The sequence below is a fragment of the Leptodactylus fuscus genome, chromosome 10, assembly GCF_031893055.1.
Source record: "Leptodactylus fuscus isolate aLepFus1 chromosome 10, aLepFus1.hap2, whole genome shotgun sequence".
NCBI lineage: Eukaryota > Metazoa > Chordata > Amphibia > Anura > Leptodactylidae > Leptodactylus > Leptodactylus fuscus.
Genome location: NC_134274.1, coordinates 9,935,058 through 9,962,854, shown reverse-complemented (window position 1 = coordinate 9,962,854; position 27,797 = coordinate 9,935,058). Strand labels below are relative to the sequence as shown.

Below are 27,797 nucleotides of genomic sequence, written 5' to 3'. Positions count from 1 at the left end.
ATCCACCTCCATTTTTCTGGAAGCACCATCTAAGTACATGTCATGTGAATGGTATGTTATGGCATCCCCGATCCGCACCCTAGAAAAGAACCACAACGTGGCAGTAATCTCCAACAGTGAGATATCCCATTAGTCACACGGATGCAAATATCCTAAATTTCTGTCTTACCCGTCTTATTTAAAGCTACATGCACAAGCAGTTGTATAGTATAGGCCAAGATCTAGGACTGGCAAAGTGTCACCTTACAAATGCCCCCCCCCCTGTCCCCGCAGTGTTTCTTAAAATCAGTGACCCTTCGTTTTTTAGATGACTGATTTTTTGGATACTCCCTACTGAGATCATCAGCGGTCACCTGGTGCAAGTGTTCAATTCTCCTGCAGCGCCACCACAGGTGAAATGAAGCATTGTACAGATAATATTGAAATCTCATGGCCTGTGCAAACAGATGGGCATCGGTGGAGAAATGTGGCATGTTTTGTCCACAGACCCAATCGTGCCAGCTTCTTGATAAATTTAACAATTATTTCTAACTCTCGATGTATTTATCCTTGGATAAGTATCTAGGCCTTCTTTAAATGCTGACACAGTGTTCACCATTATTACCTCTTAGTAACCTCTTTCCGCCATTACCTCTTGGTTTAGGGCCTTCCTTAAACTACTGTAACTGTAGAGATCCCTTTCCTATATGTCTAAATTGCCTTTCCGCCATCCATGGGCCTTTGGAAAGAATAAATCCTATACCAGTTCTTTGTCACGACTACACACTGACTTTTAGTCAGCAGTTTTGTATAAGACTATAGAGGTCCTTGGTCTAGTGCAATCTATCAATAAGATACACCATAAATAAAAGATAGGCGAGGGTCCCAGAAGTAAGGCCTTAACCTCTCGAGGTAATCAGCTTATCCTGCGTGATAGGCAATAAATGATCTAGGTGGGCATACCCATAGTATTTATCATGTTACCCAGCTGTATCTTTAAGGATATGACAGTGCTGCTTTAGTAAGTATTACTTGTATGAGCACCTTTAAGATGACCCTGTTGTAGGTAAGTACAAGGTAATAGACATACAGTAGTAGGGAGGTCATCTGCTATCTGTATGGAGCTCTGGATAGTAACCCCATGTCCATCGCAGCTTCAGTAGGGTGGTACACATGGGAGAGTTTATATTATTTGGGAAAACAAGATCTCCATATGTCTGGTGGTCAGTAAAGACGGCCTGTGTGTGACCTGAAGGGCATATATAGGATTACATGGGTCCAATAAAGGGTGACTTTTTAATACATGGCTGTATTTAGCCAATCCATGAAGAAGCAGCAGCAGGATCTCCTAAGAGCCAAATGCAACAATCCCAAATTTTCTGTAACAATTCCAACAAAGGGGCTTTTTGGGTAACCCTATACAAAAGTGGGCATTCTCAGCAGCTAAGGATGGGAGTTAAGTGCACTGAAATGTTATAGAAGACCTTCCTCCCCCTCTGATTTCATGCGCTGATTCCAGCTCAATGTCAACTTTATCGGTACGTGCCCTGGTTGCAGAGATACCAGTGTTAGTTTCGGCACTGTCAGAGGGGCTGGCAGTGTCATTACTAACCTGTTAGGAACGCACCCCCCCGAAGGTATACTTCTATAGCCTTGTACAGTCAGGAGGGGTGTTCCTTACAGCCCAATGACGCTGCACTGTGAGGACGGTCTCTCTGACAGTCCAAGGATATCGGTGCCAAAACTAACAGCAATGATATCTCTGAATCTAGGGCACGTACAGGCAAAAGTTGAAAGAGCATTGAATTCAGCATGCTGTCCAGCGGCGTATAACACTGTCAGAGGACATGATCTTTCTATGACCATGGAGCTACAAGGCTTGTTTCATCACGGTAGGTCCCACCATCTAGCTCTCACCTGAACCTCACACTCAGATGTGAATATGCCCTCAATGAGCTTAAAGGGAACCTGTCGGGTTCATATAGGACATTAAACCACTCTCAGGTCTTTACAGAGTGGGTTTTTAGTGTCCCATATAGATCTGTAGTAATACCATGTGTGCCCATTATAAAAAACACCTAGAGATGAATCCAATGAGTTGTGTCGGACTCCTCTCTGGTGCACATGCACCAGAGAGGAGCGCGCCACAGAGGTTGGTCCATGTGCACCGAAGCAGTTGTACTCCATTGGCTTCACTGAAGAACTGCACTTAGAGTACGTGATTTGGGCATTCATGGCATTAAGAGAGGCCTAAACCCTCACTCCACAAGGACCTATGCAATGTTTAGTGTCCCAAATCGCCCTGACAGGTTCTCTTTAAAGAATAAATATATGCAGTAGCTGTAGAGGAAAAGAAATGTATAGTGTAGCGACATCTCTATGCAGAGGATTTGGGGCAAATATATTGAGGACAACATTAGACTTGAACAATGATCAAAGGTGGACACAGACCAAGGATCCTCTCTGCCCATGTTCCAGCTACTTTTGCCAGATCTGAAAAATAAATCACATCTTTTATATGAAGTCCTACAACCGCTTTGAATCCTATACGCCAGTATTTTGCAGCTCACAAATGCTAAAAAAAAAACAAAAACATTACGCTCCAAAGCCAGATTGTCTCATGCTCAGCAGGGATTTGCCATGTCGTCCTCCCAGCACAGAGCTACTCATCTGAAGAAACGCGTGATGAGACGAAAATGCAAAACAAATCCTGTAGATCATCTGGGCGCTGACCACAGGGGCGTTCTTATCTGCAACTCCCATGCTAGTCCATGTCCAAACTGCATCAACATTTCAGGGTGAGAAGACCACACGCATGTTCAGGATGGAAACTAAAAACTATTCCTTGTTAAGCTGCTTGCAGGCAAAATGGCAGAACAACTAATGATACCAGTAAGGGGTTAAATGCAAAAGATCCTTGTGCCTCCGAAATGCTCCGTACCCACCATTTGCATCCATTGCGCTGTGTACATCGGTCAAAGGCGCAATAGACACTGATGGAGCGGTGTATATAGATTGTATCCTCCTATAGGCTTCCTGCTCAGCCCATAGACCATAATACTATTAGTATGGCTGACTTGCCCATATAGCAGCAGGGGTGACTCCAAGCAATGGAGGATCCATTTAAGTTATTTCCAGGTATCCCCATCTATTCTAGAAATTGTTGCACTCGGGTAAAACCGGATTTTCTTTGACGGTTCAGCAATGATACATGTGAAGAGTTAAAAAGGAACTTGACGGTAAAAGGTCAAACAAGACGCGTAGTAAGGAGCTGTCCGGACATCTGTATTCCATCGTCTTTGGGTAGAATCCGCTTTCAATGTGAACTTTGCAATTGACTCCTTCGGGTCTCGTAGATGCATCGAGATCAGGATTTTGCTGTAAGGTCCTTACTAAAGGGAACCAAGGTGAAGGTCCATTGACTTGAGAAGGTTCTACGCAGCAGATGCTTTACTCTATGCTTGTCAGTTCCAAGATGCTGGCTCAAACTACAGCGGAGAGGAATAGTCTGAAGCTACAAAATCCCACCAAACACCTGCCATTGGATCCCATAAACCCTATGGATGGATGAACTTGGCAGGAACAGGTAAAGTTCTTGAGGTCAATCCATGCTCGTTTCAAGGTTTCTTTAAGAAAAAAAAAAACTAAGCCCTTTCTTGTGCTGTGTACTAGTGAGGAGAAAGTCTGAGAAGTGGCCGGGACTATCTCAGCACAGGATGTGAGTTTCCTCTGTCACCATAATGGAGAAGAAGTTATTCTCTGGAGAACATTCCCCTGTGTCTTCTGCAACTTGCGGTGGACTTAGAGAGCTTCTCCCGCTGTCGTTGTCCTTCCCTGCCATATAGAACAAAAGATATTTAGTACAATACTCCAAGATATTAGGCATGCAGTGTACCTGTGCATGGGGGATCATTGGAGAACAATAGTTACCGGCTAAAGTGTATGTTCAGTATTAGATTCTGCATTTAGTTGTCAGGATATACCTCGGTGCAAGATATTACAGCAGAAATGTAGCCGACAAACATAATTGATTTCCTTCTCACTAGTGATTGTGTGATCTGGGCCTTCACGACTACACGTTATGGTGTCTTATGGCATAGGCGACTATGACGTGCACATAGGTCAGGCTGCAGCAGGAGGTTACAGGAATATGTCTTCTCACATAGGTCCCATGTTCAACCTCTTCATTGAATCTAGGGGGCATGAAAGGTCAAAAGGCACAAGACAAGGTGTACTGCAAATGCCTTTTGAAGGGAACCAATGAAAGATGTACATTAAAGGGGGTAAGAGTTTAGAGATGAAGAGATTAGAAGAAAAGGCGCCATTCCTGTGCACAGATTATTTGGGGCATTACGGATCAGCTCCCTCCAAATGAATGGGATGGAGCTGCAATGCCAGACAAAGCCTCTAGCTGTTTTGCCAAGTGCCATGTGGGTGACTACTAGCACTGCAGGCTGGGTAGGGGCCCTGTTGCAGATTTGACACCAGGCCTTCGAAGTAGAAATGAATTTTTAGCAATATCTAAAGTTCTGCTTTCTCCAGTTTCACGGTGGTTGCAGATTTATTAATTAAGTGTTAATAAGCGATCAGACTGCAGCGTTCAGACATTGCTGAATCCTCCTTTTACCCTATAAGAATATTGCAAAGTGTCATTCCCAGCATAATCTCTACTAAAATGAAGCATTTTCATGGCCACTACGCACTTGAGCACCATATTGGGGATAATGTAGAAATATTAATTGTTGGAATAAAGTCTAGAAATCTGCATTTCCAATAGTAGTGCAGAGGCAGCAGCTCGTGCTGGGCTGGCAGTCATTGTGCTGCTGTTGCTGGCTCATCACTGCTCACAGGTTTTTTTGCGCTACTTGCCGGTGGTAAGTTTTATTATGGTGTCGCTATACTACATCAGCACAATGGCTTTATAGTACTGTGAGCGTTAGCCTTTTCAGTGCCAACCTTGCCACCTGTCCTCTGGGAATGGGTTTTGCTGCCAGCTGAATACTCTAAACAGCGATATAACAAAGGGTTAGTAAGTTGCATCAGTGAGTGTATGAGAGTCCAACATGGGGGTAGAGGAGCGGCCTAGTGATCTGGCCATTCCAGAAATAAAGGGTGGACTATAAACGGGTTGTCCAAGATTAGGAACAAGGCGCCATTTGTGTCCATAGACTTTTCTGTATTATCTAAAGGCTGCCTAGCTTTTTTTAGTGGATCAGTAGTGGTCCAGGTAATAAACCTAAGGGGTACTAGTCCATACTGTTCCACTATGTTTCTGACCGTCTCTCCTCAGAGTGGTGCGAGCAGTCCATGTATTACTTGCTTGACTCTGGTCGGACCTAAAGGAAGGGGCACAGCCGAGCATTTCTGCCTCTTTGTGAAGGTTCTTAGTACCTGGACCATCACTGATAAGATCTGATAAATTGCTATGCCATGGCATTGGTACCCTTTCATGAATGGGTCTGAGCTGCAATACCACATACATCTTATGAGCAAGTGTGGTGCTGTTTTATAATCCTGCACACTACTTATATTAGCAACACAAATGTAAACCTATACACGCAGGTCTGTAGGTATAGGGGTGTAGAGGCAGTGCCAGTTTTATAACTTGCACATAGTAGAATAGGTGGAGCCCCGTTACAGACTTTGCACTGGGACTAGAGATGAGCGAACAGTGTTCTATCGAACTCATGTTCGATCGGATATTAGGCTGTTCGGCATGTTCGAATCGAATCGAACACCGCGTGGTAAAGTGCGCCATTACTCGATTCCCCTCCCACCTTCCCTGGCGCCTTTTTTGCTCCAATAACAGCACAGGGTAGGTGGGACAGGAACTACGACACCGGTGACGTTGAAAAAAGTAGGCAAAACCCATTGGCTGCCGAAAACATGTGACCTCTAATTTAAAAGAACAGCGCCGCCCAGCTTCGCGTCATTCTGAGCTTGCAATTCACCGAGGACGGAGGTTTCCGTCCAGTTAGCTAGGGGTTAGATTCTGGGTAGGCAGGGACAGGCTAGGATAGGAAGGAGAAGACAACCAACAGCTCTTATAAGAGCTAAATTCCAGGGAGAAGCTTGTCAGTGTAACGTGGCACTGACGGGCTCAATCGCCGCAACCCAGCTTTCCCAGGATCCTGAATGGAATACACTGTCAGTGTATTCCCGTATACCCGATATATACCCCCGATACCCGTTCCAACGGTGTGCCCCCCCACCTTCACCCCAGAAATACCCTGCAAGTCCCCTAGCAATAGGATTGGGGCTATATACACCCACTATTTTTGCTACTGCCATATAGTGCCATTGTCTCACTGGGAATTCAAAGAATATATTGGGCTTACATATAACTTCAATTCCAGGGAGAAGCTTGTCAGTGTAACGTGGCACTGACGGGCTCAATCGCCGCAACCCAGCTTTCCCAGGATCCTGAATGGAACACACTGACAGTGTATTCCCGTATACCCCATATATACACCCCAAATCCCCGTTCCAATGGTGTGCCCCCCCACCTTCACCTCAGAAATACCCTGCAAGTCCCCTAGCAATAGAATTGGGGCTATATACACCCACAATTTTTGCTACTGCTATACAGTGCCATTGTCTCACTGGGAATTCAAAGAATATATTGGGGTTATGTGCACCCACAATTTTTAATACTGGTATACAGTGCCATTGTCTGACTGGGAATTCAAAGAATATATGGGGGTTACGTGCACCCACAATTTTTAATACTGCTATACAGTTCCTTTGTCTCACTGGGAATTCAAAGAATATATGGGGGTTATGTGCACCCACAATTTTTAATACTGGTATACAGTGCCATTGTCTGACTGGGAATTCAAAGAATATATGGGGGTTACGTGCACCCACAATTTTTAATACTGGTATACAGTGCCATTGTCTGACTGGGAATTCAAAGAATATATTGGGGTTATGTGCACCCACAATTTTTAATACTGGTATACAGTGCCATTGTCTGACTGGGAATTCAAAGAATATATTGGGGTTATGTGCACCCACAATTTTTACTACTGGTATATAGTGCCATTGTCTGACTGGGAATTCAAAGAATATATGGGGGTTATGTGCACCCACAATTTTTAATACTGGTATACAGTGCCATTGTCTGACTGGGAATTCAAAGAATATATGGGGGTTATGTGCACCCACAATTTTTACTACTGGTATACAGTGCCATTGTCTGACTGGGAATTCAAAGAATATATTGGGGTGACGTGCACCCACAATTTTTGCTACTGCTATACAGTTCCATTGTCTCACTGGGAATTCAAAGAATATATGGGGGTTATGTGCACCCACAATTTTTAATACTGGTATACAGTGCCATTGTCTGACTGGGAATTCAAAGAATATATGGGGGTTATGTGCACCCACAATTTTTAATACTGGTATACAGTGCCATTGTCTGACTGGGAATTCAAAGAATATATTGGGGTTATGTGCACCCACAATTTTTACTACTGGTATATAGTGCCATTGTCTGACTGGGAATTCAAAGAATATATGGGGGTTATGTGCACCCACAATTTTTAATACTGCTATACAGTTCCTTTGTCTCACTGGGAATTCAAAGAATATATGGGGGTTATGTGCACCCACAATTTTTAATACTGGTATACAGTGCCATTGTCTGACTGGGAATTCAAAGAATATATGGGGGTTATGTGCACCCACAATTTTTAATACTGGTATACAGTGCCATTGTCTGACTGGGAATTCAAAGAATATATTGGGGTTATGTGCACCCACAATTTTTACTACTGGTATATAGTGCCATTGTCTGACTGGGAATTCAAAGAATATATGGGGGTTATGTGCACCCACAATTTTTAATACTGGTATACAGTGCCATTGTCTGACTGGGAATTCAAAGAATATATGGGGGTTATGTGCACCCACAATTTTTACTACTGGTATACAGTGCCATTGTCTGACTGGGAATTCAAAGAATATATTGGGGTGACGTGCACCCACAATTTTTGCTACTGCTATACAGTTCCATTGTCTCACTGGGAATTCAAAGAATATATGGGGGTTATGTGCACCCACAATTTTTAATACTGGTATACAGTGCCATTGTCTGACTGGGAATTCAAAGAATATATGGGGGTTATGTGCACCCACAATTTTTAATACTGGTATATAGTGCCATTGTCTGACTGGGAATTCAAAGAATATATGGGGGTTACGTGCACCCACAATTTTTAATACTGGTATACAGTGCCATTGTCTGACTGGGAATTCAAAGAATATATGGGGGTTATGTGCACCCACAATTTTTAATACTGCTATACAGTTCCTTTGTCTGACTGGGAATTCAAAGAATATATGGGGGTTATGTGCACCCACAATTTTTAATACTGGTATACAGTGCCATTGTCTGACTGGGAATTCAAAGAATATATGGGGGTTACGTGCACCCACAATTTTTAATACTGCTATACAGTGCCATTGTCTGACTGGGAATTCAAAGAATATATGGGGGTTACGTGCACCCACAATTTTTAATACTGCTATACAGTTCCTTTGTCTCACTGGGAATTCAAAGAATATATGGGGGTTATGTGCACCCACAATTTTTAATACTGGTATACAGTGCCATTGTCTGACTGGGAATTCAAAGAATATATGGGGGTTACGTGCACCCACAATTTTTAATACTGCTATACAGTTCCTTTGTCTCACTGGGAATTCAAAGAATATATGGGGGTTATGTGCACCCACAATTTTTAATACTGGTATACAGTGCCATTGTCTGACTGGGAATTCAAAGAATATATGGGGGTTATGTGCACCCACAATTTTTAATACTGGTATACAGTGCCATTGTCTGACTGGGAATTCAAAGAATATATTGGGGTTATGTGCACCCACAATTTTTACTACTGGTATATAGTGCCATTGTCTGACTGGGAATTCAAAGAATATATGGGGGTTATGTGCACCCACAATTTTTAATACTGCTATACAGTGCCATTGTCTGACTGGGAATTCAAAGAATATATGGGGGTTATGTGCACCCACAATTTTTAATACTGGTATACAGTGCCATTGTCTGACTGGGAATTCAAAGAATATATGGGGGTTATGTGCACCCACAATTTTTAATACTGGTATACAGTGCCATTGTCTGACTGGGAATTCAAAGAATATATTGGGGTTATGTGCACCCACAATTTTTACTACTGGTATATAGTGCCATTGTCTGACTGGGAATTCAAAGAATATATGGGGGTTATGTGCACCCACAATTTTTAATACTGCTATACAGTGCCATTGTCTGACTGGGAATTCAAAGAATATATGGGGGTTATGTGCACCCACAATTTTTACTACTGGTATACAGTGCCATTGTCTGACTGGGAATTCAAAGAATATATTGGGGTGACGTGCACCCACAATTTTTGCTACTGCTATACAGTTCCATTGTCTCACTGGGAATTCAAAGAATATATGGGGGTTATGTGCACCCACAATTTTTAATACTGGTATACAGTGCCATTGTCTGACTGGGAATTCAAAGAATATATTGGGGTTATGTGCACCCACAATTTTTACTACTGGTATATAGTGCCATTGTCTGACTGGGAATTCAAAAAATATATGGGGGTTATGTGCACCCACAATTTTTAATACTGCTATACAGTTCCTTTGTCTCACTGGGAATTCAAAGAATATATGAGGGTTACGTGCACCCACAATTTTTGCTACTGCTATACAGTTCCATTGTCTCACTGGGAATTCAAAGAATATATGGGGGTTATGTGCACCCACAATTTTTAATACTGGTATACAGTGCCATTGTCTGACTGGGAATTCAAAGAATATATGGGGGTTACGTGCACCCACAATTTTTAATACTGCTATACAGTGCCATTGTCTGACTGGGAATTCAAAGAATATATGGGGGTTATGTGCACCCACAATTTTTAATACTGGTATACAGTGCCATTGTCTCACTGGGAATTCCACAAATAATTTGGGGATTCATTCACCCTACATCTCAGGTTCTTGCCATATTCACCCAGGTTGTCAGTGCTGCACCAGCTCGTTCCCAGACAGCTCGGCCCGAAAAACGCGTTACCTATATAGAGGATTTGGACAATGAAGACAACATGTTCTAAATCTAATGTCTGCACCTTCTCCAGAATTAAAATAAAGGCAGCGTTTAACTTTCAAATAGCACTGCACAAAGGAAGAGCTTATCAGCTTGTCTCATGACATGCTACTGAAAAGTTTCATTTGTGTATCTTAATGTAAATATAGTTGTATAAGCTTTTTGGGTTTTAGGCACTGCCAAGTTATTTATTACCACCCGCTCCCTTATAATGATGATGACGCCAAAGTCACTGTGGGTGTTCAGAGCTCACAGCTTTGGGTGACATTTGTCTTGCTCTCTGTCGGTACCAGCTGTCTTTTTGGATACCGTAAAGTTATGTTGACTTTATTAACAGCTATAGAAGCTTTAGCCAGGTTGTGACGGTGTGTAACCCTAACAACACTAAGTGGGATACACATTAATAGTCAGTCTATGTACGCTAAACGTATCACTGAAGTAATTTTTTTTCCCTCTCCCCTAATATAAGAAAGGAACAGACATTAGACCTAGACCGGGGTTCGAGGCTTGAAAAAATCCAGTATTATTTGTTCTTCATGATGTGAAATATGTGTTGAAAAGCAACCCAAGATGAAGTCAGCCATGTGTGCCAGTGTGTTACTTGGCATGCCTTTGCTGGCCCCAACTGTAAGGGTCACTCTCCATTTCCTCCATTTTCCACTCCCCTTCACACCATTTGTGGTGAAGCAATGGGATGCACTGAAGTGCACCCTCTAGCCTCGTGTGGGATAGGGACATCAGATGCCACTCCAACCCCCTCGTCTTCCTCCGCCAGCCAACGGTGCGAAGATGAGAGGAGTGTGCTCTGAATGTTTTCTGCCTAGCAGAGGCTAGTTCTCACTTACGAAAATGGCCCCACTTTGACCTGTATATCAGGCACAATGGTGTAGGTTTCAAAGAAACATGGCACCAACAAGTTGGAAAACGTGGGCCATGCGTGGACCGTGTTTGAGTCTGGCAAGCTCCAGATCTGCTACCAGGTTCCAGCCATTATCACAGGCGCAAAAATGCCAGGCCCCAGGTGTAGCAGGGAAAAAAAAATGCCATCTCAGCCAGGATGGCATCCCTGACCTCGGAGGCACTGTGCTGTCTGTCCCCCAAGCTGATCAGTTTCAGCACGGCCTACTGACATCTCCCCATGCCAGTGTTACAGTGTTTTCCGCTAGTAGCTGGGGTGGAGGTTGCAGCTTCGTAGGGTTTCAGTCTACTCCTGCCATGAATTTTGGCCTGGGAGAGGAGATAGGCCACCCCAGTTTGCACCCGGGGAACAGACTCCACCACATTCACCCTGCCTGTCATTAAAGATAAGCACTGCAGCATCCCTGACCACAGGCGCTTGTCCATGTGTCGGTGGTCAAGTGGACCTTGCAGCAAAGCGCAGAGCTCTGGGCCCGACTGATGTTATGGGACACATGCAGGCGCAAGGCAGAGACAGCACACCAAGAGAAGTAGTAACGGCTAGGCCCAGCATAGGGAGGTGCCCCAGCTGCCATCTGCTGACGGAAGGCCTGGGTCTCCAGAAGCATAAACAAACACCAACATCTCCAGGGCCAGCAGTTTATCGATGAGGCTGTTACAGGCTTGGGCATGGGGGTGGGTTGTATTGTACTTCTGCCTGCAATGAAAAGCTTGGGAAATGTGGAGTGGCTGGGAAGAGGCGCATGATGGTGCAGGCCAAAAGGGCGCATGAGGGTGAACTCCCCAATGTGTCAGAGATAGGTGTGTAGGTGTCCTTGCATCATATACTTGCACCATATTTGGCTTTGGAAGTTAATTTTGTGCCAAAAAGTGGTTAAGACAGCGATCCCTCAGCTACTCCCGTTACACTGTCTATTGAAGTTACCATCTGTGGAAGTGGACCACCATTTCTAAGATCCCAAAGGAAGCAGGCAAGAGATGTGCAGTTCAGAAAAAAAGATGAGAAAATAAGTTTAGGCTGTAGAGCACAGAGGGATCGGAGAGGACAGAGCTGGTGTCGGCCAGGTATTCCCACAACATGCGCCTATACTTGTCCCTCCTGGTGACACTAGGCCCCTGAGTGGCAGTAATTTGTCCAGGGGGGCCATTAACGTGTTCCAGACCTAGGAATAAGTCTTCCAACAGGGTAGAGTTTTGCATGCCTTTGCTTCTACCCACTGTTTTTGCTGCTTAGCTTCCCTCCACATCTACTCTGCTTTCACCCCTAAACATCACCCCAGTTTATGCCTTTGCTTCTACCCAGGTTTTTTGTTGATTTAGCTTCCCTCTACATCTACACTGCTTTAGCCCCTAGACATCACCCCTGTCCATGTGGGGTCGGTGGCCTCGTCATCCACCAACTCCTCTTCCAATTGCGCACTGCCCCCTTACTGCAAACCGCACATGACCACAGCTTGCCTTGATGGCAACTGTGTCTCATGATCCCCACTTAGGTCCAGACAAGTCGGTGGCGGGTCCAAAACCCCAAAATTGGAAGGAAATGGCAGATGCTGCAGTATTTCTAACACCTGTTCCTGGTGCTCGGGCCTGGTCTGTGTTGTACCCTGCACCCTGCTTAACGCATCTGCCATATCCGAAGTTGTGCTGAGCGCATGCTAATGTTTCGTGTCCAGTGCAATGGATGGGATGGGATTTCACATAAGTCTGCCACCCATGGCCACTCATGGTTGAGCAACTGAGGGAGTTGACTTTGACGAACCCGAGGGTTTTGGAGTTGGAACTACATCAAAGGTCTGTGCTGCTCACACACTCTGCTCAACACATGATATGTTTAGTGCCAGCAGTGTGGAGACGTCGCACAACAGCCGTTGTTCCAGCAGGTACAGGCGTTGTAGGAGTGCATAGAGGCTAGCAGCGGCAACTATACACTTTAAAAACTATCCGCACAAGCGCCACACTTTCACCAGTAGCTCAGGAACATTGGGGTACCTTTTTCAAAAGATTAGCAGCAATGAGTTAAAAACGTGGCCCAGGCATGGAATATGTTGCAGGCTGCCAAGCTACAGAGCCAATCCCAGGTTATGGCCATTATCACACATGACAACATGCCTGGGCCCAGGTGCAGTGGCAAAAACCACATTGCCGTCTCATCGAGGATGGCATGACTCACTTTGTAGGCAGTGTGCTGTCTGGCCCCCAAGCTGATGAGCTTCAGCACGGCCCGCTGACGTCTCCCCACACCAGTGTTGCAGCGTTTCCAGCTCGTAGCTGGGGTCAATTTAACAGCGGAGGAGGGTGGTGTTTCAGCCCTCCTCCCAGGAATGTTGTGTGGGGAGACAAGTCAGGCCACCACATTTTGCGACCCGGTCCACGCCTCAACTACATTCAACCACTGTGCCCAAATTGAAAGGTAGCGTCCCTGTCCGCATGCACTTGTCCATTCGTAACTGGTCACATGGAACTTTAGGGCTAAGCGCTGAATTTAGGGACCGCCTCATGTTTGGGGGAAAGTGCTGGTGTGGACGGCACAGTGCGGTGGCGCAGTAGACACTCTGCCCAAAAAGGGCAGAGTGTCCCCCAGCCGGGATTCCAACATCTCCTGGGCCAGATTTCTTGAGATGAGGCCGTTGAAGCCTTGGGCATGTGGGTGGGTTGCGCTGTACTTTAGCATGAAATGAAAGGCTTGGGAGATGGGGAGTTGCTGGGAAGAGGCGCATGATGGCGCGGGCAAAAGGAGAAATGGCAGGAAAAGGTGAGGATAAGGGTGAACTCCCCAAAGTGTCAGAGGCAGATGTGGAGGTGTCCTGGCTCCTGGTCTGGACTGCAGCGCCAGCCCTGTCAACAGTGGAAGAGGCAGTGGCCGCCAGGCCAAACGACGATTATCCTGCGCTTGCTCTCACCCACTGAGCCCAGGGCTTGCCTTCCAAATGATGGCACCCGCAAGAGGTGGTGAGATTCCTCTCCGCAGATCTCCAAACCATCTTGGACTTGCAAATTGCACTAAATTTGTCATGTAACTGACATGTATATGATGAGTCTATCCATTGTCTGTTCATTTTGGTGAAAGTCAGCCTGTCAGCTGACAGACAGCTGTGCTTGTCAGTGATGATGTCACCGGCTGCTTGTACCCCCAGTTTTTGCTGCTTAGCTTGCCTCCACATCCACACTGCTTTTGCCCCTACACATCACCCCTATCCATGCCTGTGCCTCTAGCCATAAGTCTGCCACCCATGGAAACTCATGGTGCAGAAAGTGAGGGAGCTGACTCTGAGGAACCCTTGGGTTTTGTAGCTGGTACTCCATCAAAGGTCTCTGCTGCTCACACACCCTGCTGAACATACGGTATCTAGGGTTAGAGCGTGTGGTGACCTCGCACAACAGTAGGTGCTTCAGGCAGATGTAGGCCTTGCTGGAGTGTATTGCGGCTAGCTCCAGGTACTGTAGACTTGGGAAAGTGGGTGTCCAAGTGCCGCACTTTCACCCTTAGCTCAGCTAATTTGGGGTATGTTTTTAAAAATCATTGCACCACTACATTGAACATGTGGGCCAGGCTTGGAACGTGTTGGAGGCTGGCAAGCTCCAGAGCCCTCCAACAAGCTAAAAAACCTGGCCCCAGGGGCAGCGGGGATAAACAAATTGCCATCTCATCCAGGATGGCATCCCTGACCTCAGAGGCAGTGTGCTGTCCGTCTCCCAAGCTGATGAGCTTCAGCCCAGCCTGCTGACGTCTCCCCACACCAGTGTTGCAGCGTTTTCAGCTCGTAGCTGGGGTAAATCTAACAGCGGAGGAGGAGGAGGGTGGTGTTTCAGCCCTCCTCCCAGGAATGTTTTGTGGGGAAACAAGTCAGGAAAATTCTTGAAACGGGAGAGTTTTGCATCTTTGCCCTTGCTGCCTATGGACATCCCTTTGCCTCTAGCCACCATTTTCCCTGCTTTGCTTGCCTCCACATCCACACTGCTTTTGCCCCTAGACATCACCCCAGTCCATGCCTTAGCTTGTACCCCCAGTTTTTCCTGCTTAGCTTGCCTCCACATCCACACTGCTTTTGCCCCTAGACATCACCCCAGTCCATGCCTTAGCTTGTACCCCCAGTTTTTCCTGCTTAGCTTGCCTCCACATCCACACTGCTTTTGCCCCTAGACATCACCCCAGTCCATGCCTTAGCTTGTACCCCCAGTTTTTCCTGCTTAGCTTGCCTCCACATCCACACTGCTTTTGCCCCTAGACATCATCCCTATCCATGCCTCTTCCCCTAGCCATAACTCTGCCACCCCTGGAAACTCATGGTGCAGAAACTTTGGTTGCTGACTTTGAGGAACCCTTGGGTTTTGTAGATGGAACTCCATCAAAGGTCTGTGCAGCTCACACACCCTGCTCAAGATATGGTATTGTAGGGTTTCAGCGTGTGTGAATGACGGACAACAGCCTGTGTTTGGACAGATGTAGGCCTTGCTAGAGTGTTTTTAGGCTAGCAGCGACTCCTGTGCACTTGCAAAAGTGGGCGCACAAGCGCCGCATTTTCAACAGTAGCTTCGGTACATTTGGGTATGTTTTTAAAAAACTTTGCACCACTAGGTTAGACGTGGGCCAAACATGGAACGTGTTGGAGGCTGGCAAGCTCCAGAGCCGCTACCAGGTTCCAGCCATTATCACAGGCGTAAAAATGCCAGGCCCCAGGTGTAGCAGGGAAAAAAAAATGCCATCTCAGCCAGGATGGCATCCCTGACCTCGGAGGCACTGTGCTGTCTGTCCCCCAAGCTGATGAGCTTCAGCACCGCCTGCTGACGTCTCCCCACACCAGTGTTTTAGCGTTTGCCGCTAGTAGCTGTGGTGGAGGTTGCAGCGTCGTAGGGTTTCAGTCTACTCCTGCCATGAATTTTGGCCTGGGAGAGGAGATAGGCCACCCCAGTTTGCACCCGGGGAACAGACTCCACCACATTCACCCTGCCTGTCATTAAAGATAAGCACTGCAGCATCCCTGACCACAGGCGCTTGTCCAAGTGTCGGTGGTCAAGTGGACCTTGCAGCAAAGCGCGGAACTAAGGGCCCACCTGATGTTGAGTGACACGTGCTGGTGCAAGGCGGGGACGCCACACCGGGAGAAGTTGAGACGGCTAGGGACGGCATAGTGAGGTGCCACAGTTGCCATCAGGTCCGGGAAGGCGGGAGTTTCAACAAGCCGGAACGCCAACCTCTCCTGGGCCAGCAGTTTAGCGATGTTGGCGTTCTAGGCTTGCGTGGGTGGGTGGTTAGCAGTGTATTTCTGCCGGCGCTCCAATGTCTGAGAGATGGTGGGTTGTTGTAAAGAAGCGCCTGATGGTGCCTTTGATGGTGCAGGAGAAGGAGATAAGACAGAAACAGGGGAGGATGAGGGAGAAGTCAACAAAGTGGCGGAGGCAGATGAAGTGATGTCCTGGCTCGTCCTCTGGAGTGCATCGCCAGCACTGTGAGCAGAGGCAGTGGCATGAACGGCGGGCGACGTTTGTCCTGCCGTTGCTGCCTGCCACTGATTCCATTGCTTGGATTCCAAATGACGGTGCATTGAAGTGGTGGACAGGTTGCTCTTCTCAGGGCCCCTACTCGATTTCGAGAGGCAAATTGTGTAGACGACACTATATCTGTCCTCGGCGCATTCCTTGAAAAAACTCTACACCTTCAAGAAACGTGCCCTCGATGGGGGAGTTTTTCTGGGCTGGGTACAAAAGGGAACATCTTCGGACATTCCGGGTCTGGCCTGGCTTCGGCAAAGCAGCTGACCTCTGCCTCTGGACATGTCTCTGCCTCTAGCTACCCTTTTTGGTGCTGCACCTGCCTCAACATCCACACTACTTTCCCAGCTTGACATCTGCCTTGTCCAGGTGGGGTCGGTGTCCTCGTCGTCCACCACCTCCTCTTCCAACTCCTGTCTCGCCTCCTCCTCCTGCACAATGCGCATGTCAACTGGCTGCCCTGACAGCAACTGCGTCTCATCGTCGTCGATGAGGGTGGGTTGCTGGTCATCCGCCACCAAATCGACCGGAGATGGAATGGAGGAGACTCTAGTGTTTGAGCATCTGGACACAGATACTCGTCTGTTAGGTCCGTGGAATCGCGAAATGGAGGGGCAGGTTGCGGTACAGTCAAAGGAAGGGAGAACAGCTCTGGGGAGCAGGGACAGTTGGGGTTATTGTTCTGAGAAGATTGGGAATTTTGGGTGGAAGGAGGACAAGACTGTTGGGTAAGAGGAGGTAGAGGCTGACTGGCTGGTGGACAATGTGCTTTAAGCGTTATCCGACAGCCATTGCAAGACCTGTTCCTGGTTCTCGGGCCTACTAATCTTTGTACCATTCAGCCTAGTTAATGTGGAACTTTTGTGCAAAGCGCAGAACTTAGGGCCCGCCTGATGTTAAGGGACACACGCTGGTACAAGGCTCAACTCACCCTAAGTGCCAAAAACACTGCTGGTGCAAGGCTCTACTCATGCCAAGGGCCTCAATCTCTGCTGGTAGCTCAGCTTAAGGTCATGTAACTTTGTTTGGAAGGGCTCATGTTAAGGGCTAGAAAAGTGAATTTTGGAAGGTCTTACCACATCACACACACACACACACACACACACACACACACTCAAAATGACAGTTAAGGGTGAGGGCTTTTGGAATTCCCATTGCCTATTCCATTTGTGGTTGTCATGGGGAACGTGATTTAAAGGGGTGGTTGTTACTGTTTGTTGAGCTTAAATTGGGGTTTGTGTCCATCCATTTGGGGAGTAAAGAAGGTTTCCAGGTATTTTCCCACTTTGATAGAGGTTTTTTTGAATGTGGAAAGTGTGTAGTTGTTAGGCAGTGATGTTGGGGTAATAGAGGGTCTTTGGTGTGTTAGATGCCCCCAGGCATGCTTCCCCTGCTGTCCCAGTGTCATTCCAGAGGTGTTGGCATCATTTCCTGGGGTGTCATAGTGGACTTGGTGACCCTCCAGACACGGATTTGGGTTTCCCCCTTAACGAGTATCTGTTCCCCATAGACTATAATGGGGTTCGAAACCCGTTCGAACACACGAACATTGAGCGGCTGTTCGAATCGAATTTCGAACCTCGAACATTTTAGTGTTCGCTCATCTCTAACTGGGACCCAGGGGCTTCACATTCAACTTCTAGGGTATGTTCACACGGCGGAAACCTTTTCCGCTGTGTGAATTCTCCACGTGGCCAGCTGCGACGGGATCCCGTCATGGCACCCTGCTCCTGATTAGGCCGAATGAATGGGCCAAATCAGGAGCGAGTCTCGAGTCGCGGATGTTGAATCTGCAGCAAAATAGGGCCTGTCGCTTGTTTTCCCACTAGCTAGCAGCAAAAAATAAAAGTGAACGGCTCCCAATGAAGTGAATGGGAGCCTTTTCTGCAGGCGGATTCTGCGTCAAAATCCGCCTGCAAAAAACTCCATGTGAACATACCCTTACCGTTCTCACACCACTACCTTTCTCACAAGGTGGAGAAGCTTTGTGACAAGATCATGGAAGATGTCACTTAGCTCAAGATTTTATATTCTCTTTTGCTTGTTTCTTATTTTTGGGTTATATCAATGGCCTATTGCATATATTGGGGGAAATTTACAAATAAAATCTATCTACAACAATAGAAAACAATCAGACTTTTCTTTCACTCTCAGAACGGCTTATGAGAAATTAGAGTTGAAATCTGAGATTTCGGAGTCGTCACTTACTTTTCCCTGCACTCAGTTTTGATAACTCCCACCCCCCAATGACCCCCTATTTGCCAGAATCCTCTACATATGTTGGGTATAATGTTCTTCCCGGCCTGTGACTGCTATTCCTGAAAAGGAAGATTAGTCGAATGATTTTCCGCTTTGCTCTTGTTGACCGATAGCCCCCTCCTGTGCGGCTTCCTGAGAGGAATACGATATTCGGTTTCTTAATTTTGACTCATCCCTACGGTAAATAAGGCTGGAAACTAATCAGGTCTAATCCCGGATTAAGTTTCCAAACAGGATGAAATCATAATGCAAAGTCAGGTCATCAAACTGTACTGCAGTGATGTCTCGGAGATTAGCGCAGGACGTGGCGCGGAGCGGGCGACGTTATCCTTTTTGTAATTTATAGCGATTTCCTTCCAACCATCCAGGAGAAATGTAAAAAAGTTCATGTTGAGTCTTAATGGGAGGAGGGAAGGGCATCAAATAATGGAGCGGTTCCCAAATGTCTTCCCAATCTGGCTAAAGACCCAACCATACAACACTATGGGTGCCAAAGAATCGGAATCTATTGCTGAAAACCCCATTCACATGTTATTCTTGAACACCAAATTAACCCTGACCTTTACTTATAATATGTCACCCAACTATGGCGATCATGTCCTCCATTGGGACGATCTTTAAGTGCCCACTGTGACCATTTAATGTATGTACGGAGAGCAAAACCATACCAGACCCCAAATCTGTGGTGGCCCTACATGTATAGCACACCCTAAAATGTATACCCTGCCTACGGCTCCTTCATTTGACTCCAAGAGCAATCCAGAGAGGTCATTTATATATAGTTCATGCTTTTCATGTCTTGTGGAAAAATCTACCACAATGATAAAGTAGAAGCCATACTGTAACCAGGAACAACAAAGAGCGTATAATGCATTGTAATGCAACACATACAGGGTTTTCTTTTTAATCTTTCATTGGATTTTTTTTTATAATTTGCGCATTATGTTGGATTTATAGTGACTCTGCTTCTCCAGAGCTCTGCTGTATCCACAAAGAGACGTGCGGAGAGGTAGAAGAGTTATACGGCCATTACACTGATGTGCCGCTAATGATGGATTGATAGATAGTCATCGCCTCTTATTTCCCTGGTCACATCCGTTTGATCACATCCAGAGTTATTGACCTGCTCCTGACAGCTATAGTAATGAAATACAGGCACTGTACATCGACTGTCCTGCTTCATTGGCCAGATCTGGACTGATATAATATAAAATAAACAAAACCCTTATCAGATTTCAGGTTTCCCTGTCTAAACATGGTGGACGTTTTGAGGTTGCAGATGTTTATTTGTATGGTACCAGTATGTGCTGTCCGGTCATTTATCAGATGATCATATATATTTTTCCTGCAGTGGCCACTACAGGAGAAATGTGGTATTACCTGTGGGCCATTCATGTATTGGCTGTATACATTATTCTGCCAAAAACAGATCAGCCATGTTGGATACTTTTGGCTAAAAATATTGTCAGGAACACGGACTCGCCGAACTCAGGCTGTTCAGATTGTAACAACCATGTGAAATCTAAAGTGTATAGCTGACCTAGGTTCTATAGTGCCATATACGCTGTAGTGGTGGTCAATAGTACTGCAGCTCTGTCCTACTAAAGGGAATGGGACACGGCCTGTACTGGTACCAGGTACAGCCACACAATGTACAGCCCTGTGTCTAGTAAAGGAGAGGCCATAGCACTAGCCTGAGAACCATGGCCTCTTCAGACCCCCTCGATGGGGGGTGTTGTGAGCCAGACCCCACTAATCCTAATGACCAGCCATTGATATTAATGACCTACAACAAGACCTTTAAGCATGCAGGTATTATTACTTGTATGCTATAAATGTCTGGTAGTTTGGATGCAGAATTCCAAGACACCACTGTAAAATCTAGAACACAAACCCATCTACCATGTACTATGTATAATACTGGCGCCATCTTTGTGGCATTAGGGGTCGCGGCCCTGGATGATGCTACTACCTCTGTATTCCCACCACCCCCGCTATAAGCCTGCCATGCACAGACTTCAGATAACTAGGCGTCCTACAGTAAGGGATGTGCAATAGATCTGCAGAAATACTATCCCCAATGTCATCCCATGGGGTTCGTCCTCCTTTCCTACCCCTTATGGTGCTGGTTCCAACATTTTAAGTGGTAATTCTGCAAATCCATTCACATGTATGGATTGTTGACTGACAAATCTGAGCTGTCTGAATGGACCCAAAGGGCTGATCCGCACAGTAGACCTAGTACACAATCTGTATTATGGAAGAAAATCCTGTCCTGATCCAAAGTTACAGCACAGTAGACCCCTACGAGATTGGGATTTGTGGCTGTGACGTAATATTCTGCAGTAGGAGAAGATATAGGACTGATCCTTTCCACAATTTTATGTTTTAAATAACCCTTTCTGTTCCTTTGACACTGATAGAGTTGGCACTGGATGCACAGTGTGAACTGTATCCCACCTGCCTGCATGCATAAGCTCCATCTCATGCATACAAATACTGCGGCGCTTCCAGAGATGACAGCCAGCGATGAGGAGAAGGATTCCTGCACGAAGCAGAATTGGATTTTCCAATCTACCCGAATAAATTGTTTCTAGGCCAGACTAAATAGTGAATGTTAATCTCCCAATCTATGTAGTCGCGTCCTGTAATAAGCATGAAGATTAATAGAATGGAATCGATGTATCAATCTCTCTCGCTCCGTACACTGCGTTCAGATTTGATGGATTTGTTGCACAACGTGTGTAATAATCTACAGTACAATAGATGTAAACAGACACGCGTGGCGAACTAATAATGTGGATTTCATACTCTGCAAAATCCACATGGAATAAATTGCCATGGAGTCACTGTGGATCTGCGGCAGATGTGCAATGGCGGAAATCACTTTCCACATCCGGCCATACATTGTAGTAAGTTACTGTGAACAACCATTAGCGATAGGCAATGACTTCTATCTACCATTGTGTTGGAAATGTTAGTAAAAACATAGTTTGGCCAATTGTATCGACAGCGTCACCACTGATGTGTACAGTACGGCCGGCCTTAGTACTGCATAGACAACGTATAGACTTACCCTCCTTAGCCAGTCTCTTCTGCATGTTGTTCCTCGTGTGGTAGGTGATCCTTGGCGGCATCGGCCTCTCAGCAGAATTCTGTAGACCGCTTTGTCCATTTAATTTTGCTCCGTCTGTGATGTTGTTTGCACTGAAAAAAAGAGGAAAAAAACATGACATTACTTATACTGAGGCTACTACATAAGCTAGTAATAATAGGGATGGGATCCTCAATGGAAACCACTTGGATAGGTCATGAGTTGGGTCAGAAACCCCCGCCAATTAATATTGGGATTGAGGTACCTTGGACCCCCCCCCCCCAAATAAAATGATACTGGGGTCCACTTTCTAACAATCCCTAGGGGACAGACCGTAGCGCCATTCAAATTTGGAAATCTTCTGCTGGACCATTATTGTGTTAGATACACTGGTGGCTGCAGCCTGGTCACTGCTTACCCAGCACAGTGCTGAACATTGTATAGTGGAGGTGCTTGGTATTGCAGCTCAGCCCCTTTCACTTTCATGGGATTGGGTTGCAATAGGGCCATGTGATCGATGAGTGTGATATCACTCGCTTATTCTAAGGATAGGTCATTAATAATTCAGTATGGGATCTATGGGGGGTACAGTGTACGGGGAGCAGTAGTAACTCTGCTCAATTCTGCAGCGCCCCTTTATTACTTGAATAGGAGTGGTGCTGCATGTGCAGCCCATCCACCGGTGACAGCTAATCTGTGCGGGATCTGGGTGTCAGACCCTTCACATCACATACTGATGACCTCTCCTGTAAATAGGTCCTCTGTATGCAAAATCAATTTGGGGCTAGAAAACCCCTTTACCGCCCTTTAAACCCTGCAGTAGGAATGGACTACATGACAGCCATTAGTCACAAAGGCAGATGGTATTGAACACCTTCGCTCTTAGGATTTTCATGCTTTGCAGCGTTTCAGAAGAAAATGCTATAACTATTGTTACCCCTGTCATTTTAGGGTGTAGTGTATACCATCGCCCGTCCCTACAGCTGCAGTACAGGGTGTATTGGGTTTGCTCTACTTGCTGGGTATGTGATTTTTCCGCCTCACACAGCTGTCAATACCGCACGGTCGTGTACTCCTATACTCACACATGACATGACGGCATTAAGCAGTCGCTGACATTCACATTAATGGTGCATTAATATGGCTGCATGTTTTATGGCTGCACTCACTTAGCTAATCTTTTCTCAATTTTCCCCTCAAAGGTAATGTTTTAGAGATCAGTCAGCCGTCCGTGTTCATGAATACAAATTAATGTGTATTTTTAGAAAAATCATTTACTCAGAGACGGCAGAACTTCCCATCTGTGATCACCTGGAAATGAATCTGCTGACGTCGCAGCTTAGAGCGACACACACGACAGAGCGTTGCAGCACAATGGCGGCGGACATTAAAATATATAGATTTTATTATAGAGGATTATAGAATGGAAATAACAAGGCTGCTTTCTTCCAGGAACAGCACCGCACCTGTCCACAGGCTGAGCGGCAATACCAGACACAACCAGGTGTAGCGCTGTTCTTAGAGGAAAGGAGCCATCGTGTACAACATCTTCAGCCTGGTTATTCTCAAGGCGACTTCTAGTGGAAAAGCCCTTTCAATCTTCAGGACGACGGTTAATTGTGACCTGCTTTGGCCTTTCGATGCTTTCTAAGAATTCGCCTCTCTGGAGGATTATTCACCATGAAACAAGCGATTGGGGTTGTTACACTTTCGTTATTGTACTTCATGGCGATAGGATTGATCACTTGAAGTAGAATTCATTACTGAGGCTTTGTCGGGGTGATTACAATTCAATGCCATTCGTTACAGTGTGTCAGAATGAGAAGAAAGGTAAATAATGGTAATGAAAAGTATGCAATGCCTCAGAGACCATGACAAGATGCATTAGGGGGCTTATCACTAGGAATGGAGCCTGTCCGTATACATTAGGTAGCACTCCGCTGAATAGTAGTTTAGCTAGCCGCTGCCCCTAGAAGCCCCATACACTTGCACACTTGGCTTAGCCAAGCCGTGTGCACGCTGCCCGATCAGAATCGGGGGGCTTAAGTCTCTCACTCTTCTGATCAGTGGGGTTCTTAGTGATCATACCCCTCACTGATCCGCATACTATCCCCTATTCTATGGATGGGGAATAACTCTTTTTGTGGGAATACTTCTTTAACCCCTTCCCTCTGATGAGTATTTTCGTTTTTGACTCCTCGCCTCCAAGCCCCATAATTTTTTATTTTTCCTTTCTCAGAGCCATATAAGCTCCTAATGTTTATGGGGCAAATTGTTCTTCATGATGCCACCATTTATTATTCTGTACAATGTAATGGGAAGCTGGGAAAAAAAAATCTGAATTGGATGGAAATGGAGAAAAAGCACCTTTGTGCAATTTTCATACGGGCTTTCAGCCAAAATAACATGTCACCTGTATTTTAGGTTTTGGTATGATTCTGGGGATTTATATACCGTAGTTTCATTTACGTTTTAACCAATTAAAAGAAATCAATAATTCTGCAAAAAATATTTTTGTTAAAGTCGCCATATTCTGACCCCAGTCATATTTTTTTAGATTTCCATGAGGGATGCATAGGGCGTTTTTTTGGTGTTTTTTTTTTTTTTTTGCAGGTCCAGATGTACTTTGTAGTTCTACCATTTAACTTATTAAAATTTTTATCAGAGGCAAAACAGCAGAAATGGCAGTTCAGCAATAGAGATTTTTTTATTCTGCTACGGCATTCACTGTACAAGAAAAAAATATTATTATAAGTTTGTAAATCTGACATTTTCAGACAGTGAGCAGAGACACCTAACATGTATATAATGTATTCTAGGTGATTTAATTTTTTTTTTTTTTTACTACGTATATAAATTTTTACATTGCATTTATTAGACTCCTGAAGGGTCTTGAATAGTGTTGAGCGAATAGTATTCGAATCTTAGTTTCCAATACCTTGCTCCCATAGGAATGCATTGAAGCCGGCCAGCGGCGCAGGGCGGTGCTTAACCCCTTTGCGATCGGGCGCTCCCATGCATTCCTATGGGAGCGGAGGTATTCAAATCTAGGATTCCAATAGTATTCGCTCAATACTAATCTTGAACCCTATGAGGGTCTGATCACTAATGCATGCAAAATATATGGCATTTGTATGACAGCTTGCATAGAGCAGCCTGTGATATAAATCTAAGCCAGAAAAGCCTTGGAGCCTTCAATAGGCTCCTGACTGTCATGGCAATGGATCACTGGCCCTGTATCTCAGTCTGGACACTGACGATTCTACCCAAAATGGTGGTGACTATATGCCGCAGGAAAAATGGTGCCTCACTGGCGATTAGTATAATACAGCAGAGACCCAGTGGCTATGGCGGCCCGCTTAGCTTCTGACCCGCCATATTTAAATACCCGACTCCAATGTACTATTATGGCAGATGTCAGGAAGGAGTTAATACTCCTCACAGTGACCAGGTGGAGTGTTTTAGTGACTGGAGGGGGCCCCAGCAATTAAACCATTACCACCTACGGTAAATCTAATTTACTAATAAATGGCTACCAATATGGATGGAGGACTACTACTCCTGTATTGTGATCTCTACCCTTGGGATCAGTGATCACCTTCCTGACAAACCCCATCTTTGCCGTAGTTCCTCTTCCGATGCGCAGCTCTCTGGGAATAATGGATAACAGATATGTTCAAGGTTAAAAAGAAGTCAAGTTATAACATGCCGCTGCTGGCGGAGCTGTGCATATAAATGTATCCCTGTGGAGCGGGCTCTGTTTGAGGGGTTTATGTTTATCTCTAGTCAGCCTAAAGGCGTCAAAGGAAGAACACAAATTTCAAACGAAGCCGTCGCCTAAATTCCAATCAGACGCGTTATTAGAAGCACTTCACATTTATCTCGCTAATAAAAGACCTGGCGCGTTTCCAACCCAATTCACAGCAATTACAACAGAACAGGTCTTATAGAAAGAAGAAGAAAAAAAAACGGATACAGTGCGAAAACTTCATTTATTTAACAAGGGATTAACAAAACCTCATAATTAAGCAGTCACTCATAAATGGCAGCGGGAGATCCAGCGGCTGCTCGATCATATTTCACAAAGCAGCCTCCGAGCAGATAAGCTGGATATGACAAATGTCTGTTTATTGCTGTCCGTCATGTAGAGGATCAGCCAGAGCTGGGCACTACAGGTAAGATGTGGATGCCATTAGAGTCCGGCTGGTGCGGGCCATGGGCATGTGGATGGGTGGCAAACTATTTTTCAGTATCGGAACAGATCATTCTGGACTCAAGAAATCCATTTTTAGGTGTAACCTCAAGCTAAAATGCAAAAAATTAAAAAAATTAAGGCTATTGTGCCATTTATATGCGGCAGAGGGTCCTTTAGGCAAGGGTACAACTACTACACTCCACCCCTATAATTAAAGGGATCTTCCAACATTGGTTCCAGATTTCCCAGTGTAGAAGGCCATGCATTCAGCTCACAAGCGTGCAAGTGTTCTTATCATATTGTAAAGGACTGCATGTTACCAGCTCATTGCCCCATGTACACAGGATGGGCTGCTGACAACATTGGAAATGAATGGCCACATAAACAATCAGAAGTTATGAATGAATCTTCATGCAATCATTCATGCAGTAACAATTTCCAAGTCCTTAAAGGGATCCTATCAATGGATACCCTTTTCTTTCTAACACGTAGGAAAAGCCTTAAGAAAGGCGTCTTCTCCGCGCCACCGTTCGGTAGAAACCCAGGTTTTCTTTGGTATGCAAATGAGTTCTCTCGCAGCACTAAGGGCGCCCCTTTTCCCCCCAATGTTGCGAGAGAAATCTCCAGCAACGCCTCCATCTTCACCTGGAACAGCCTTTCTCTGCGTCTTCTTTCATCCTGGGTTTCAATCTTCTAGGCCTCAGGCAGAGCAGACTGCGCATGCCCGGGCCACAAGAAATTAGCTGCTTATACCAGCTTACAGTGTAAGTGGCCATTTTTCTTGTAGCAATGGGCATGTGCAGTCAGCTCTGCCCGAGGCCTAGAAGATTGAAACCCAGGACGGGAGAAGACACAGAGAGAGGCCGTTCCAGACGAAGATGGAGAGTTCTCTCGCAGCATTGGGGACGCCCCCAGTGCTGTTTGAGCACTTGGGCCCGCCCCCAGTGCTGCGAGAGAACTCATTTGCATACTAAAGAAAACCGAGATTTCAACCGAACGGCGGCGTGGAGAAGACATCTAAAGGTAGGAGAAGAATAGCCTTTCTTAAGGCTATTTCTACGTGTTATTCATAAAAAAGGGTATCCAATGATAAGATCCCTTTAAGGGGTTATCTGATTCCTAGATCACCTGTAACAAGACAGCATAGCTCTCAATAATATTTACATACTGCGAGCCACACTGTACAAAATGTAGCAGCAAGTGTAGGTAGTGCGGCGCTGTCATCGGGTTTGGCTTCTAGTCTTAAGTTCGTAAGAGATAAAATGTACCCAACAATCTGGCGACCGAATGAGCTATTTGTGTTTGCGATTTTGTCCCTTTATGTACTTATGCAGAGAAATCCTAAAATAACTGTTTGCTTAGTTGTGAGATATTGCGGTAATTCATTTCCAGTCTTCAGCAGAGCTCATTTGGTTATCAAGCACCCGGCAGCTCCAAGTCGTCAGAGGGTGCGAGTAATTGATTATGCATTGAGAGACATTAGACAAGCTCTGAAAATACTCTTCTAGGTTCGCTGCGTCTCGCCTCCTAATGACTGTAAGCAAAAACAGATGGAGATATTTCTTCACGCGCCACCTTCCCAAAAAGACGCTATAGATCCATATTTCATCTGTGTTGTGTGTCGGAGAACAATAGCGCAAGGTCCAACTTTGCGTCATTCAAACAGGTCTGTAAAATCTGAGATTTTCTCAATAATTATCACTTTTATGAGTCGCGGATAACGTTGG

At 45.6% G+C, this 27,797-nt stretch overlaps 1 protein-coding gene across 1 annotated transcript in view; it reads right to left on the bottom strand.

Annotated features, from left to right (window-relative positions):
- Positions 1 to 2,519: 2,519 nt before the first annotated feature.
- The window catches only part of ZMAT4 (zinc finger matrin-type 4), a 207,821-nt gene continuing 182,543 nt past the window's right edge, over positions 2,520 to 27,797 (bottom strand). The window contains exons 7-8 of the mRNA XM_075257878.1: positions 21,858 to 21,988; positions 2,520 to 3,813 (exon numbers count right to left, since the gene is read on the bottom strand). Of these exons, the coding sequence (XP_075113979.1) occupies positions 3,686 to 3,813; positions 21,858 to 21,988 (259 nt within the window). The 3' untranslated portion in view covers positions 2,520 to 3,685. The remainder of the gene's footprint in view (positions 3,814 to 21,857; positions 21,989 to 27,797) is intronic.